The sequence below is a fragment of the Platalea leucorodia genome (genome assembly GCF_965183815.1).
Source record: "Platalea leucorodia genome assembly, chromosome: 8".
Lineage (NCBI taxonomy): Eukaryota > Metazoa > Chordata > Aves > Pelecaniformes > Threskiornithidae > Platalea > Platalea leucorodia.
The window spans coordinates 34,411,531-34,428,427 of NC_138830.1; the positions used below are offsets into that span (position 1 = coordinate 34,411,531).

The window sequence follows — 16,897 nt, forward strand, 5'->3', positions numbered from 1 at the left end:
GAGAACCTCTGTACTCAGTCCTCCATGAAGGAGACAGGTGATCTTGTGTGCAGGTGTGGCACCTGGTTTCTAAAACACACTGAGATCTTTAGTAGGCCACTGAATTTTTCCTCTCCAGGTTCCTCATTGGGAGGGAGAGCAGTCCTTCCTCTCCTGAGATGGGCATCTTTGGAAGATAAATGCTGGGGAGCTCCAGCTTCAGCAGTGAAGTCTGAATTCAGCTGCAATGGTTGGCTTACATTTATCTGGGTATTTTACCTGGCACTCCCATTGCAAGTGCACTGTACAGGACTGTGGCTTAAGGAGTATAGCACCATTCTGCTTTATTGAAAAAGCTATTTATTGTTCCTGTTCAATTAATTGAACTTTTCTCAAGCCAAGACTGTTTCAGTTACTGACAGTCTGCAGCTTCTCTTCATGTCAGTGCAATGAAACACACTGCTGTTATTTATCTGTTTTTTTTTCCCCAGCATCAAGCACACTGCCCACAGTCACACTAGATACTGTGACAGGCCTAATAGACCTGAGCACGATCTTAGTGAGTGTGGATTTTGTACTGCCACAACTGCACTTACAGCCAAAGAGTTGTTTTTGCCTTGCATCGGTGTCTTGAAATACAAGGAATTCCAAGAAAAAAACTTGTGTGGTGAGGACAGTTAATCACTAGAACAGGTTGCCCAGAGAGATTGTGGATTCTCCATCTTAGTTGATATTCAAAACCCAGCTGAACAATGTCCTGAGGAGTCTGCTCTATTTGACCCTCCTCTGAGCAAGAGAGTTGGACTAGATCACCTCCAGAGGTCCATTGCAGCCTCAGTTATTCTGTGATTCTCTGAACACTAAAAATGAGGGATGAATTTAAAAAATAGTGGAGTGAGTTCTGTTTGCAGAACTGTAGTTGGAAACACAGGCAGAAGGTGCCAAAGAAGCAGTCTCTGAGAGTGTTGGACAAGGATCGCTATTATTGGGTGACACTGTGAATTGCTAGTTGTTTTGCTTGCAGCAGCTGATTTCATCTCTTCTTTCTCTAGGCTTAATGACAACCAGATCTCCCTGAAATCTGTGTTTTTCTTAGCTCAGTCCTTATCTACATTGGAACACATTAAAACAATGAACCTCAGGTATGGCCAGGAGTACTTTTCCTTTTTTTTGCTATTTAAGACATCAAGCTCTGTTTTTTGAGGAGTGATACAGGAGCACGTGTCTTCAAACTCCATCCTAATTATGTTCTTTTCTGGTTACAGCTTAGGACACACGCAGGTGGTTCATCTAACCTTTTGGGAAAGAATCAGGTAAATTCACACCCACTCATCTGTCTAAGCCTTTCAGACCCCTCCTTATGAGATTTTATATAGATGGCGATGTGTGAGTCCCTGAGGTGTGCCAATTAAAGAGCTGTTTGGCTCCAAACTCCAGTCAGGGTGGTGGAAGCAGGGTGAGCTGTTTCATAGCTGATTGACTGACAGCAGCTTAAGGGTATGGAGCAGACGGCAGTATCCTGCTGCTGATTGAGGCTGCAGTCATCTCCCTGCCGGGCCAGGGCGGAGCAAATGCCCAAAGTGCTGAGTGGATGCAGAACTCTCTTGAGGCTGGAAGAGGGATGATAAGGCCCTTTTTCTTCCGGGGATGACGTGAACCTAATTCTGGCAGGTGGTGAGAAAAGGTAGACTGGAGCCACTGCCACCACCTCACCCTCTTCCCCAGCTGCAGCGTGGGGAGTCAGCTACAGGGGACCAATAACATCAGCACAACTCATGGCATAAACTGTTCTTTCCCTAGGGTCAGAAGTACCAGCAGATGGAGAAGTAGTTTCCTGGCGCATCCCAAGCACGTAGCAAAAGGACGGTGCTTTTGGTATGGCAGCCTCAGCTTCCTTTTGTTGCCCAGGAGTGTAGGGAGGGATGGTTGTGGGGGTCTGTACGTCTGTAGCGTAATGTGTGGAACAGACCCGTCCCCCTCCACCTGTGTCTTCTCAGAGAACTGTCCTGTGCCCCACCTGCCTTCGGAGGCAGACTCAGCTCTCTTGGAAAGCAGGTGGTTCTTTCCTCTGCTTGTATCCTGTCATGACTGATTCCACATGAGACACCTCTGGAAAAGGTCCATCTCTAATATATCTCTCTTCCATCCTCTCCCCTGCTGAAACTGGTCAGGGAGGCCAGTCCGCAAAATAACACTTGGTTGCAAGGGAGAAGGTCTTGGCTGGTGTAATCTGGCAAAACCTTAAAGGGATTGGGCCAGCTGGCATCAACCCAGGTCAACAGGAGTTTGTGCTTTGTGGTCACTGGAGGGACACAGTGATAAGCCAGCAGTGATTGGGTGAATAATACACCCTCTTGGGACAGACTTGGGATGACCACTGTTACAGGCATGTATATGAAAATAAATAGTGTGTTTTGCTTGGCTGGGCTCATAGGGATTGTCTTGCTTTCCTCCAGGGGAAGCTTCTACCCATAAATAATGAGATATAGATGTGGCTGGCTGCTACATTCGTCCCATGGACACCTGCCAGTTTGTCACCCAGGAAGGTTTCTGCGATTTCCTTCTTGGAGAAGGAGATAGGAGGCCCCATTCCCAGACTTGCTTTGGGAGAGCTGAGACAGTGCTGAGGAGGGAAAGATGCTGTCCAGTCTCCTGGGACAATTTAAGTACCAATGATGTGGCTCTAGGGAGGCAACACCCAAAGTAACATGGTATTTTAGTGGACTGGCTCTCTTGAATCAACTCAGAGCTGATGAAATCATCTGGTTGTCACAGGTTTTAACTTCTCAGTCCTAGATTGTGGGTAGCAAAATATCTGTAGTGGAAGCGAGAGGGTTCCTATGGGTCTTGTTCTAAGATGTGAAGCTCCGGGATATGAAGGGAGTGTTGCCATACTGTGGTCATGGGAAATGTTTAGCTCCTGAGTGCTCTGTTTGCTTCAGTCTCAGGGACTGCAGAGTGGGTCCTGAGGACGTGACCAGGCTGTGCCAGATACTGGTTCAGTGTCCCCACCTGACAGAAATTGTGTAAGTGTTGTGCACTTGGCAACCCTGTCTGTTTGTCTGTCTCCCCAACCTGCAGATACAGAGTCGGAGTTCAGGTTAGCAGCTAGTGTAAATCGGCTCTCCTCTCACCACAGCCTCCTAGAAACCCCTGCAAAACTTCACCAAGGTGCTTAGATAAACCCACACCTTCCACTGCCCTCTCTGCTTCAGAGTTTGGCCTCTCCTAAGTCTACCATGTCTGTGTGTAAACACCCCAGAACACACATGAGTTTTCATAGTCTTCCTCAGTCATATGGCTGTACACAAGTATTTTCATCTACTGCTCAAGACCCTGGCTTGCAGTAGAGCCAGAGCAAGAGCACCTGGCCCACTAAGCTGTAAACCAAACTCCTGAAGAACTTCTCACTCCAGACAGGAGCTGGGCACTAAGAAAATTAGAAGAATACTGCTCAGAACAGAAATGGAGTAATGATAAATAAAAATAACATAATACCTGTATTGCATGCAGGAAATATGTCATTAGCATCATCTTATAACTTACAGTAATGGAAAAGTAAGACTCTTAAAACTGGAATGTTAATTGGCTATAGGATGTAGAGAAACACTTATAAGGATCAGCCTATAAGGACTAAATGTCACCCAACTTTCAGGGCATTTCTGGACATGTCCTTTTTTACAGAACTGCCCATAACACCCCCATGCACATGTGTGTGTGCATGTCCGTGTATATTTTATACAAATACTTACAGATTGTCCCAGTTTCTCTTGGAATTTGTTTCCTTCCATGTTTTACAGTCTGTCTGGAAATTCATTGAGTGACCAGAGCATTGAGAGATTACTGAGCTTCCTGCCATACCTCTGTCATCTGACACTACTGAGGTAATGTTTGGGGTCCCTGCTTTGATTGCATGAAACAGTGATTTGGAAAGTGTTAATACAACATATCTCAGGAGCGTTAATCAGTAATTGTAGATTAACAAGCTAGGCAAAGAAAATGCAGAAACTCTTTCACACTCATTTCTGTCTTGTTTCTAGAACCAAAGCAGCACTGAACCTTTTTTTCTTTAATGATACATAGAGAAAAAAAAGGACAGGAGGAGAAATACCCACTCTAGGTACAGCATCCCAGATAATCTTCACTTAGCAGGTCCCGTGGAACATGACTTCCAGCATCCATTACAGATGTAGGACTTGTTGGTTGACACACGGTGACAGCAGACCACCCGTGTGCGTGGTCAGCATCTCACAGCTCTGTCCCTGCAGGGATCTGGCATCCTGCCACACTCGACACCAAAAGTGTTTCCTGGCAGCATATCAGCCATTTAGGCTAGAGAGGTGCTATCAGGGGCTAGGGCATTCCCACCATGTGGAAAAAAGCCCAGAAGGAACTTGGCCATCTTTTGCAAGATGTTGTAGCGTGGAGGAGCTGCAGTGTCTCAAGAGACTGAATTTGCTCACTCAGGAGGTTGCTTCCAGTCTAGGGTATCTCTAGTCCAGTAGCCCTGAAGAGGAGTTGTTCAGTGTAAACCCTTGGTCTGTACTCCCTTTTTAGTCAAAGGAGACTAAAGGAGACTCTCCTTTAGTTAAAGGAACCCTGGGTGCCAATGCTCAAAACTTTAGATCCTTGCTCACTGATCTTTAGTTAAATGGGGTGGATCCAGCCTTTTGCATCTCAAAGTAAACAATGGGAAAATTGGGCCGTGTGTATTTAAACCTTTCTTCTTGGGAGCTGATTTCGTTATTCTTTCTTTTCCCCTCCTTTACAGAATTAGGAGCAACATATTTTCCCCACGTTGCAGCGTCTTACTCATCAACTCCATCAATCTCTGTGAGCGGATCAGAATGGTAGAAGTCCGGTAAGACACTAAGACTGTTTGGAGCCAAGCAGCTCTGCTTTAAAGGGACTACAAAGCTTGTCATCTTTGAAGAGCATTGCTGAAGGACTGTCCTCTGTGTTTGCTTCAGGTCAAATGAAAATGCTTTTTTGCATTTAGGAGAAAGCATGCGAAGCCAAAAGACATCCTGCAGGTACTGGCGTATGACACTTGATTATAATTACTTGTTTTGATTCAGTTTGAAACATTAGTGCAAGTAGCCAAATCTCCTCTTGTAAGAAGAACTCATGGGCTGGTAGTCAAGGAGCTTGGGATAGTAGCTGAAGCTTTGTGGCTCAATTCATCTGCCTAAGTGCAACTCAGTACGATTTGAGATCCATTGGGATGGCAGAAACCTGTGCCTTTCTGGAGTGGCCGCTGGACTACTCATGATCATCTTGAGTGGCACCAAATTCTGCTGGACAAGCAGCTGAACTGAGCCCTAGCCACCGCATTTCCACATATGTGCCTCAAATTCTTGGTGATAATCTTCATATGAGCATCAGTGTGATGTGCTCGTGATGTGTCTGCAACCTCTTTGGGAGTGATGGTTGCTGGGTGCTCCTGTAAAGAAGACTCTAACATGTCTCCAGTAGGCACCAAGGAGATGGCAAAAAATGTGAAAAGGTCTGTTTCTCACTAATAATGTGGGGGTTTTCATTACTAACCTCAGGGAGGTGTTAGAAGAAATATCAAACAGCGGTGCAGCTAAAGGCATTCATCTCAGTGAATGTTGCATGAAGACTGGTGTAAAAATGCAACTGCTGATGGGCAGCTCTCAGTGCTCAGGCTGAACCTAGTTGCTGGCTGTGCTTTAACTCTCTTGCTGTCTCATACGCAGGCTGACAGACTGTGCCATCGGTCAAGGGCAGATAGATGAGCTCTGCAGAGTCCTGGAGCAGCACGGGTGGCTGGCAGAAGTAGAGTAAGTGGGGCTTGGGTTGTTACCATGACCTTGAACAGGAGTCACTGAGGGAGAGCTGGGTTGGCATGGGTCAGCATTGCCTGGGGTTTCCCAGCCTGTCTGTGTGTGTATGTGTGCTCGATCAGGCTATTTAGAAACAAAATTGATTAGTAATCACACAGGTCCTTTATACATATATTTTAAGAGGGCTTGAGCTGGTGGGACAACTTCCTTGGGATTTTCACTCTGTGGCTGTTTTGAGGCATTTGTTGCTTCATCTGAGCTCTGCTCTGAGCTTGTGACCAGCGCTCTTCATTTGAGCTTGCTCCGGAGCTTATGCATGAGGTAGTTTGTAGAGCAGCAGTTTGTTTTAGACAGACTAATGGCTGAGCTGGGATTTAAGTCCAGGAAGTTTGGCTTTTTTCTTCAGAGCTGCTCAGAGGAGCATTGCTGCTTAAAAGGCTAAGTTTTGGTTGGCCACCTTGTTCTTATTCCTTTCAGTTTCTCCAGGAATCAGCTGGGAGATGAAGGCCTGAGGTGCCTCTTGGACCACTTGCATCAAGTGCCCATTACCTGTTCCCTCAAGTAAGAAAACATACTGTGAATGTGAGGTGCCCTAGCAGAAAGATGTTCATGCGATCCCTCCAGAAGCTGTTTGTCATGCTTCTTGCCCACTCCTGCCTTAGGAGGTAAGGTCTGAGTGAGCCACGAGCACAACTCAAGACCTCCAGGCCAGGGTGACTCAGGGTCTGATCCAAACCCTGTGAAGTAAGTAAAAGTCTTTCTAGTAGCGTCAGCAGGAGATAACAAGGCCCAGAGTGGGGTAGCATGACAGAAGTTGACCCAGTCCCCTGCGTTTTCAGTTCATCACTTTTCTGTGTACGTTGTCATCTTTGAATAACTCAAAGCACGTAAATGCTGTAAGCTTAACTGTGCCCTACGCTAGCCTCTCCTCTTCCCTTTCTGGTGGGGAAGCAACTGCTCCAGCAGTCAGCTGCCTCTGTAGTGCAAGAGGCAAGTTGTACTTGCTGTGTCACCCAAGTCGTGCTGTGCCTTGGAGGGGTTCAGTGCATTTAGCACAGCCGAAGGGGCCTAGCACCCCACAAACTGCTCTGCCTTCGGTGCCAACTTGAATTTCGCCTCTGTGTCTGAGGAGCATAGGGACAACCCTGACTCTTAGCACCTGAAAAACCTCCCTTCTCTTCTGTGCAGTCTCAGCCATAATAGGATTTCTCAGGATGGAGTTCTGCATCTCATAAATGCCTTTGCCACATCTGGAAATACCACTGAAGTTCAAGTCAGGTGTGTGTTTCTCACTAATTTCTGATTCTTCCCCGCATGTTTTCCTCTTAATTATCAAAAGTTTGTGATCTTCAGGTAATAATGACGACGGCCACGTTTTCAACTACCTTTATGTATAACTGCATGCAAAGCTTTTGTTTATGTCTGTTTCTACTGGCCAAAAATAGCTGCCAAGGAGGAAGCTAGCAGAACTGTTATTCCACAGGGCCAAGTCATTTTTGTGTATAAAGACACAGGTATTCAGCTGTACTAATTATTGTCACGTATGTATCTGTAGATGAACCTCTTCAAGGCAGGAGTCAGCATTTGCTTTCTAAAAATGTGGTCCCTAATTCACTTCAGTATGTTGAGATTTCAGAGTGAGTCTGTTGAAAGCAATTTCCGATGTTCTTTACTTGGATTTGCATCTTTATCTTCTTTCCTCTCTGGCAAAAATAGCCCATGGGTTCTCGGCTTGTTGCTCTGACATGAACTGCTTTTTCTCACGGATTCAAGTCACAAGGCTGGGCCATGCTGCAGATGTGCCCTTATCAGTGTTTATGTTCACGTAGACCAGTTGGTCTGTCATGAACCAAATTTAACCAGGGTCACTTCCATTCATTCCTACAGTTAACCGTAGGTGCTGAATCTTCTGGCTGGGCAGATCAGTCTCCTGTTTTAGATCTCCCCAGAGCTTGGCAGAGAGTGCAGGGACAGGAGGAGGCAGACAAAAGCAGGGCAGATCAAGATTGCTTCTCCAACCAGCAGTGCTGCCTTATGCCAATTTAGCATTAGCGAAACCTTATTGAAGCATTTCCCTGGGCTGGTTTGTTGTAGGGAGAGGTGATCTAGGCCATCTACCTCTGTCACTGCTGTGCTGTGTTGCTTTGTGCAGTTTGATATGTTGTTAAATTCTGAGCACTGGGAAAAATAGTAATTATTTTCCCTCCAAATCTTACACTCACATGTCTTCTCTGTGCAGTTTGTGCTCCAAAGCAACTTTAATCATCAAGTTGACAAGCAGAGATCACCCGAGAAAGATTTTGAGGTAACGGTACAGATTTTTTTTAGTGATTTCTTTGACAAAAGTGGTGTCCTTTTCCTAGGGACAAGGCAAACAAAACCTCTTGTAGCCCCTAGCTCCTGGCATGGCTCCATTTACACTAATAGATGACACATTTCCTTTGATTCACCTTCTGAGGAGAGCTTTCTCATGTCACAGAGAACCCACATCCCTTTCTCTCACTGCTTCCCCACTGACTGTTCCTCACCTAGGAACCTGTAGGTGTGCCTACAGTCCCTGTCACAGGACAGGGTGCTACAAAAAGCTGCACCATTAGCATACCCGTATGCTGTATCAGAACACCTCAACAGATACTTTTGAAGTGTTGCCACGGTCTTTTTTGGAAGCCCTGCAAGGCATTTAAGGTTTTGGTGCCATCCTTCTTTCTCTGTGGGGAAGGGCTGTGATGTCTGAGATTTTTGGGTCAGAAAGCCTGAACTGTTTGTAAGGAACTAAGGCTGTTCTCTTTCGCATCCTTTCAGGCTCTCAGAGTGCAACTTTCAGCCAGAACACTTTGAAAAGTTGTGCTTGCTCCTGGAGAAGTGCACTGGTCTGACAGAGTACATGTGAGTTAATGGCTGCTTGGACCCATTTGGGTGGGCTTGTTTGTAAGCCATTCATTACAATGACCTTTGGTTCTAGATCCTCAAATAACAATGTGACAGTCCAAGCTGCAGAAAGACTTTTGCATTCACTGAGGAAAAATCTGGGTCCTCTGAAAATCAGGTACTGTGTCGCTGTGCTGTTTTAGATACTGATCTGAGGCTGGTCTGATCATGTAAGATCTCCTTTCATCAAAACCAAAAGTGAACTGTGCTTCTTCCAAAGATAGGTAGTGTTGGCCTGAGAAATTCCCATGGGTGACTCTTAAGTTATTGGTATTTCGGCTTTATCTTCTTGATTCCTACTAAGCATCATGTAAAGCTGTGGCCATAAACTCTGCTGTCTCTGTAGACCTCTACCTGCCTTAGAAAGAAGGTTGCTAATTCTGGTGAACACATTCCTACTATGTCCTTAACTAGGTATTGCCAGAGCATCCTGCGGTTCCCCTGGGTGATGAATTCTTCACTTCTCCCAAAATGTGTTGCATTAGAGCACAAGGGCCAGGCTCCCTCTCATTGCTGTCAGTGGTAGGCAGGCAGGAGGGAAGTTGATGTTTGTATCCTCCTCTGCAGGGACGCTGGGCTGCTCCTCTGTTTTTTCCCAGTTTGCATCCTGTTTCCTATGTAGACATTACTCTGATGAGCAAAGCAGCCTTTCCATGTATATTAGAGTGCTGGGCACTCAGCTGACAGAGGCAGAGATGGATCCATGCATGTTAATAAAGCAGAGCTGCCTATATTCTGCTTTGCAGCATAGAAGAGCCATGGGTATGTAAAGAAAGTGTCACAAACCTTCTTAAGCTGGCTGTCCAGGCCTGTGGAAACATTACTGAGATCAGGTAAGTAACACCTCAAGTTCTGGTATCTTTTAGATGTTTTCTTTTAGGCTGATACTTTTAAGGAAAAGGGATTGAAGCCAGCACTTTAACTTGCTCTTCTGTTCTTTATTCTCTGTCTACAGTGCATTTGTAAGCCATTAGCCAACTTGAAGCAAGTTTGGCCCAAATGTCTGGCAGGTAGAAGTGTTTAGAAGGTTTGTGGTCACATACCTTAGAAGGTTTAATGGAAAGGAGACCATGTTCCTGGTCTCCCTTGGGAGAAAGGGTGCCCAGATTAGGCTGGCTTTGGAACTAGTTTAAACATTGCATACCTCTTCAGAGATGGGTGGTAAGCATTCATGCACCAGCATAGTCCTGTCCCATCCAGTCCTCCTGATTTTTCTTCTGGAAAATAGCATTTGCCCTCCCTCTAGAATTCACAGGCTTATGATGTTCTCTAATCTCTACCTTTCCAGGATATGTAAAGATAAAACCCTCTTCCAATTAGGTGTAACGTTCCCACACTGCCTGGAGAAGGTGGAATCAGTCGTTAGCAGGTGAGAAAGTGACTGTTTGTCATTATTTTCTGCTTGTTCTGAAACTCACCATGAGATAAAAATATCCTCAGAGTGTCTGAGGCTCTGGCCTCCATGGGTTCAGTCTCAGAGTGCTTCTGTGCCACACATGCGGAAGGAACCTTATTCATGTGCCTGTGTCTTTCGGGCCACCCACCTTCAGGCCCATACTGGACCTGCCCGAAGTAAAAAAATCTGCCTACCTTCCTTGCAGGACCAGGAGTGCTCAGGAGACATGAGCGCTTTGAAGACTCTTAAGACATGCTGGCTTCTGCATGAACGCGTAGGGGCAGAACAGCATTAGTGTCTTTTTCCCTTTGTGTAGCTGAATAAGGCAGCATCTGTCTTCTTGCACAGTTGGGGAAGGACTGTGTTTCTCCACACTGGACTGGGACTTAGCAGGAGGGCCTAGGGAGGGCATGTCGTGGTTTAACCCCAGCCAGCAACTATGCACCACACAGCCGCTCGCTCACTCCCCCCTGGTGGGATGGGGGAAAGAATTGGAAGAGTAAAAGTGAGAAAACTCATGGGTTGAGATAAAAACAGTTTAATGGGTAAAGCAAAAGCCGCGCGCGCAAGCAAAGCAAAGCAAGGAATTCATTCACTCCTTCCCATCGGCAGGCAGGTGTTCAGCCATCCTCAGGAAAGCAGGGCTCCATCATGCGTAACGGTTACTTGGGAAGACAAACGCCATCACTCCGAACGTCCCCCCCTTCCTCCTTCTTCCCCCAGCTTATATACTGAGCATGATGTCATATGGTATGGAATAGCCCTTTGGCCAGTCTGGGTCAGCTGTCCTAGTTATGCTCCCTCCCAGCTTCTTATGCACCTGGCAGAGCTCAAGAAGCTGAAAAGTCCTTGACTAGTGTAAACTCTGCTCAGCAAGAACCAAAACATCAGTGTGTTATCAACGTTATTCTCATCCTAAATCCAAAACACAGCACTCTACCAGCTACTAAGAAGAAAATTAACTCTATCCCAGCTGAAACCAGGACAGGGCACTTGCAAAGCTCTGATCTGTTCCTAAGCCTGGCCCTAAGGGGCACCAGACACTGCAGTGAGCATCTGCTGATCATCACTGGCAGTTGCATTCTGTGTTTATATCTTGCAGATTGAATCTGTACAAGCCAGAAATCAAGCATGCTTGCTTCTGCCAAAGGGTTTGTGAAAAATGTGCTCAGCTTCAGGAATTGAGGTGAGTTGCCAGGCATTGTAGAGGATTTTTTTGGGAAGGGAGTAGCTTGTCCTTGTGTGTGCAAGGTCCTAGTCCTTGCTGTCTGGGTCCCCTGCTTAGAGTGTTTGAATGGAAAATAGAAAAGACCCATAGACCTAGTGGCATCCTGGGGTATCCTTTGAAGGCATCTAAATCTCTCCCCTGTGCCCAGATAACCTGTACTCTCTTATTGTGGCTGGGAGCTCCCATGGGACCTTGCCAAGTATCAATGTCGTGACACTTCTTCAGTGTCCCAGCACCGGTGTGCTTTAGCTGTGGGCTTGGTACAGACCTTTCACCATCAGTGGACATAGCCGAGATCTGTTGTTCTGTTCTTGCAGATGGTCTCATGTTGAGCTTCACAATGATGAAGCAGAAATGCTAGTCAGGATTTTGCTACCTCTTCCAGAGCTGAAGAAATTTGGGTATGTCCCCAGCTGTGGTCTTTTCCATATCTTTATCATTTACTTAACCATGTGCCTCACCCTGATTCTCTCTGAAACACACTTTGTCTGGAATATGGCCATGAGCTCTGTGATCTCTCCTGAGCCATGTCTAGCCTGCAAACTCAACAGCTCTCTGCAGTTCGTGCTAAAGGTGGCACCATGTGCATGTCTTGAGGTTTTTTCCTCTTCCCCTTTTTTGAAGTGAAAGCAATTTGAGGCTGAGACCTTGGCTCTTGTTTACATTGTAGGTAAGTTTATACCACACTATTGTGTGAAAGAGATTTTTCTGGTATTAATAGCATTCAGTCCTTTTCACAGCTCTCTTCAACTGCCTGTAAGTGAGTGGCAGGCTTATAAAGGGCATCTCTGCCCAGTGAAATGCTGGCGGTTGGTTGGCACAGGCAGACACTGTGCTGTTTGGTACATGTACATCATGTGAACATCTCTGAACTACCTAGTCCTTGTAGTTCTGTACACAGGAGGTGTGGAAATCTCTCCAGACTTACTGGTCCCTGATGTCTATGCTGGCTGGGGTTTGGGACTGGGCAGCTTGCCTGTCAGTGAAGTAAACTCCTCTTTTTCAGTGTGCTGATACCTGACCTTCTTACTTGATCCTTGCTGTTTTGCAGGCTGACCTCTAGCAGTATTATGCCAACTGGAATTGATTACTTGATCACGGGCTTGCAGAATTGCCAGGCCATTGAAGAGCTCAAGTGAGTGTGGTGTTACCAGGCTGTCCAGAGTCTGCCAGGTCTTTCTAGAAGCTTTAGTTAAACTGCAGCCTCGCTTCTGCCTGTACTGTGGACAGATGTAGTTTTCCTGATGGCTGTACGACTTCAGATAGGGAACAAGCAACAATTCCTTTTTATTTGCAATGAACGATGAGTGAGAGAGGCAGAGATCAGTAGTCTGTGGCAGGGAATGTCCAGTGGAGAAATAAAGTGTTTTGGTAGCTGGTTTTTGCATGGATCATGTCCCAGCTGGGAGGCAGTGTTGCCCATGCAGCAATCCCAGAGCCAGCATTTCACTCCTGGAGGATGATCTGGTGGCCTGCACACAGAGATGGCTTTTCCAGGCACCTACCTGTAAGGCATCCTTCTGTTACAAAGTGCCACTGGACTATGTGTGATGCTGTTGAGAGAGCTTTGCCATCTTGTGGTCACAGTGGCACCTTGCTCTAGAGATTGGGAATTCTCTTGGTATTTTATCAGGATCCAAACACATCCAGTAGAATCACATTAGAGAACAAAATTGAAAAGTATTCACAGGGACTAGAACACACTCCCACTCCTCTTCCGCCCTTGTTCTGCTCTCCTCTGCTCTGAGCGCTTGCATGACTGCCCATGGGTAATTAGTTGTTCCTGTGTTATTTCCTCTTTTAGCCTGGGCCACATGAAACTCAGCAGTGCTGCTGTCACTAAGCTTGTGCTGGCACTTCGTGAAATGCCATCTCTGAAAAGGCTTATGTAAGTATGTGACTGCAACTTGCCTCTAGCCTGGCTTGTGATACTGACTAACACTAGCTTAATGTCCATTTTCCTGGGGATGTTGTTTCCAGCTTGAACCATAACAGTATTGGTAATGATGGCTGCTCCAGACTTGCAGGAACCTTGAGGAATATGCACTACATGGAAGAAATCAAGTGAGTTTCTCCTTTCTTGCAGTCTCTCATCAGCAGAGAGGTGATCACTAGTGCCAACATTTGGAGAGACCCAGATGTGCTTATACATGATGTTGTAACAAAAGTAGGGAAGTTGCAAAACGCTCATGTATGAGGTACCTTGGGCTAGAGGAAATCAGAGCTTGATGTTAAGAAGAGGACAATTTGGTCTAACCCCACTCTGCTACAGTCATGTAGAAAATGGATTAAACAGCCTCTGGATTTGAACCTTCTCTGGAATCCCTGGGATCCAGAACAGGGCCAGAGGCCCCCTTCTCTCCTGGGACAGCCTTGGACCTAACACTTCCCTGCCCTGAAAAGATCTGAATCTAGAGCCAACCCCAGGCTTGCTCTGCTTTTTTTCCCCTCTCCCTAGCCAGATTCTGTCCATTCTCCACTGCAGTAGTCTGGAAAATAATAACCAGCTGTTGCCTGTTTTGGTATTCTGACTGAAGTAATGTCCCATCCATTAACAAGATCCAGTGATTTTGATTGCTCTTTGCAATTTTTTTTTAATGCCTCATTAACAGCTATTAGTCTTTCATGAGATAGTTGAGACAAGCAGCTCTTTGGTTCTGCTGCCAAGGTCAGAGGTGTCATCCAGCAGATGGGAGACATTAAATAAGATCTCATACTTTGCCTGATGCTTAGCATTTTCCTTTGCAACACAGCCTTTCTTCTCTTCTTTAAAGTTTAAGCCACAACAAGATTGGAGATCCAGGCCTGATAAATCTAGCTGCTGTCCTGCTGGAAATGGAAAACCTGAAGAGAATCAAGTGAGTCCCTTTGTTTTGCTTGCAGCAATTTTGGTTATGGCCACAGTTGGTGGGGAAGCTTGTGTGGGAAGGCGGGTGCTGCCTTCATTTATACAATGTTCCACCTCCTTCCAGTGTTTTCAATGTCATTGAAGACCTGATAAAAAATGTACCAAACCAATGGAACATGTTCCCTCTCCTGCTCTCCCCATGTACAGCTGGGCCTGGCAGCAACTTTTTCTGCCAGTGCAGAGACTCTCTGAGAGTGAAGGTTATGGCCACGTCCTTGTGCAGTTACCCCCAGAGACAGCGGTGGGCATTTGCCAGCCTTCGCTAGCTGTTTGAATGGAGAGATCTCTGGCTTGGTTGTGTCCTGGAAAGTAAATCTGCAAGCTTGTGGGGAATCATACAAGTCTCAGATCCACACAGCACCTTTCCTTGGGCTCCCAGTGCGGTGGCCCCCAGTGTTGCAAACTGCTTTCTTTTACTAGTGGATGTAGAGGTGAAATTGAGAAGTTGTCAAAGCAAGGATACAGTTTCTAGACAAGGCTTGCTCTCAGAGACATGGATTCAAACTGTCCCTCCTCCAAGGGAACACAAATTAGAGCATCCAGGCTGTTTGTTAGGCTAAGCTCTGGGGTATGCCTTGTAATTTTTGAAATTAAAAACCTGGAAATTACTTAAACAAGAAAAGGAAATTCCTGGTTCTGTCTGGGAGAGGGAAAACTGCTCCTACCCCCCAGTACTTGCAGGGGCATAAGTGACTCAGTACTTGACAAAAACACACTACAAATCCCCAGGCCATTTTTCAGAGACCTGTGTCTCTGGACACAGCACTGCAGCCCTGTGTAGCTGTCGTGGTTTAACCCCAGCCAGCAACTCAGCACCACACAGCCGCTCGCTCACTCCCCCCCAGTGGGATGGGGGAGAGAATCAGAAGGGTAAAAGGGAGAAAACTCGTGGGTTGAGATAAGAACAGTTTAATAATTGAAGTAAAATAAATTAGAACAGTTAAATAGGCAAAGCAAAAACCGTGCACGCAAACAAAACAGAACAAGGAATTCATTCACTACTTCCCATCGGCAGGCAGGTGTTCAGCCATCTCCAGGAAAGCAGGGCTCCATCACGCGTAATGGTTACTTGGGAAGACAAACGCCATCATTCCCAATGTCCCCCCCTTCCTTCTTCTTCCCCCAGCTTATATACTGAGCATGACGTCATATGGTATGGAATAGCCCTTGGGCCAGTCTGGGCCAGCCCTCCCCCTGGCTGTGCCCCCTCCCAGCTTCTTGTGCACCCGGCAGAGCAGGGGAAGCTGAAAAGTCCTTGACCAGTGTGAGCGCCACTTAGCACCTATTTAGAGACAGCTTAGCACTACTTAGCAAGAACCAAAGCATCAGTGTATCATCGACATTGTTCTCATCCTAAACCCAAAACACAGCCCCATTCCGGCTACCAAGAAGAAAATTAACTCTATCCCAGCTGAAACCAGGACAGTAGCCCATCCTTGCAGTGAACCAAGTCTCCCATCATGCCAGGCAAACAGTGAAATATCCTAAGCTGGTACGTTCTGGTTCTTGTTCAGTCACTGAGAGTCTTTCATGCTGATTTTAGCCTTTCAGGGAACAGTCCTAGTCCTGCTGGAGGGGAAAAGCTGATGGAAGCTCTTGCCTATTGCAAGCGCATTGAGGAGTTACTGTAAGTGTGTAATTTCCAATGTCCCTTCAGGAAGCTGGGCAAAAATCAAGGCATAGAAACCAAATCTAGTATGGCTCTGTTAAAGCCAAAATGCGTTTTACCACTGATTCTTATGAGAGCAGGGTAAAACCTCACAGCTACATGGGATAGGAATGTGTGGTGCTGGGTGTGGGAGGTTTGGGGATTGTCTGTTCACTGGAATCTCTCAGAGATTCCCAAGAACCATAGAGACTGCATTAGTGGGGAAGAGCTGAATCTGTGGTTTAATAGGCAGTGTCACAGGCATATGGGCTGTGCAGTGCCTGTGTTGCCTAAGAAATCAGCATTAATCTATATGGCTGCAAAAATGGAAGGAAGATGACAGATAGAGGCTTTACTCAGCCAGATGTATTATCAGTCATTCCATTCCAGGCCAGTTTATAGAACATAGGTGCCCTGCCATATTAAATAAATAAAATTAAAAAATGAAAAAATGAGAAAAAGTTGCAGTTAAAATGCTAGAGCTATTCGTATAACCTTCAGATTACAGTGTACTGGACTAAGGGCACATAATAAAACGTGCAATTTCTGTTTAATTCCAGCTCAGGACAGCTCAGTCAGAAAGGGAGATCAGTGTGCTCCTGAGAAGTGCAAGTCAGTTTTACTTCCCTGTTTAACTTCTGCTACAGGATTACAGAACCTCGTTGTTCTTTTCTCGAACCCTCAGTGTCCTTTGAATCATGGACATTAGCTTCTTTCAGCATAAGCCCTATGCACATGTGGGTGAGGAATGGGGATCACAGATACATGTGGGTGACACACAGGTGAGGAATGGGGCTCTGTAGTTCACTGCCAGTAACATTTCCTTTCTGCTTCTTCTAGACTATCAAGGAATGTTTTTGGAGACAGGACAGCAGTGAAACTTGCCCTCTGTCTGCCTCATATGACCAACCTGAAGATCCTGCAGTAGGTGTCAGCCTCTGCCCCAGGAAAGCTGGATATCCTGGGAATATGTGGGTTGGTTGAAAGAAGGCATGGGAAAAGG

General features: G+C 46.1%; 1 protein-coding gene across 6 annotated transcripts in view; it reads left to right on the forward strand.

Moving 5' to 3' along the window:
* The window catches only part of NLRC5 (NLR family CARD domain containing 5), a 60,657-nt gene that overhangs the window by 34,575 nt on the left and 9,185 nt on the right, over positions 1-16,897 (forward strand). For 4 of the 6 annotated variants that reach the window (XM_082319742.1, XM_082319741.1, XM_082319743.1 and 1 more), the window contains 23 exons: positions 1,032-1,121; positions 1,245-1,292; positions 1,780-1,854; positions 2,922-3,005; positions 3,780-3,863; positions 4,751-4,840; positions 4,950-5,012; positions 5,700-5,783; positions 6,264-6,347; positions 6,975-7,064; positions 8,026-8,091; positions 8,589-8,672; positions 8,749-8,832; positions 9,461-9,547; positions 10,003-10,083; positions 11,213-11,296; positions 11,656-11,739; positions 12,390-12,473; positions 13,143-13,226; positions 13,319-13,402; positions 14,113-14,196; positions 15,790-15,873; positions 16,735-16,818. In XM_082319742.1, coding sequence (XP_082175868.1) covers positions 1,032-1,121; positions 1,245-1,292; positions 1,780-1,854; positions 2,922-3,005; positions 3,780-3,863; positions 4,751-4,840; positions 4,950-5,012; positions 5,700-5,783; positions 6,264-6,347; positions 6,975-7,064; positions 8,026-8,091; positions 8,589-8,672; positions 8,749-8,832; positions 9,461-9,547; positions 10,003-10,083; positions 11,213-11,296; positions 11,656-11,739; positions 12,390-12,473; positions 13,143-13,226; positions 13,319-13,402; positions 14,113-14,196; positions 15,790-15,873; positions 16,735-16,818 — 1,866 coding nt within the window. Of the gene's footprint in view, positions 1-1,031; positions 1,122-1,244; positions 1,293-1,779; positions 1,855-2,921; positions 3,006-3,779; positions 3,864-4,750; positions 4,841-4,949; positions 5,013-5,699; positions 5,784-6,263; positions 6,348-6,974; positions 7,065-8,025; positions 8,092-8,588; positions 8,673-8,748; positions 8,833-9,460; positions 9,548-10,002; positions 10,084-11,212; positions 11,297-11,655; positions 11,740-12,389; positions 12,474-13,142; positions 13,227-13,318; positions 13,403-14,112; positions 14,197-15,789; positions 15,874-16,734; positions 16,870-16,897 lie in introns of all 6 variants that reach the window. The other 2 variants (XM_082319746.1, XM_082319744.1) reach the window with 2 other exon arrangements.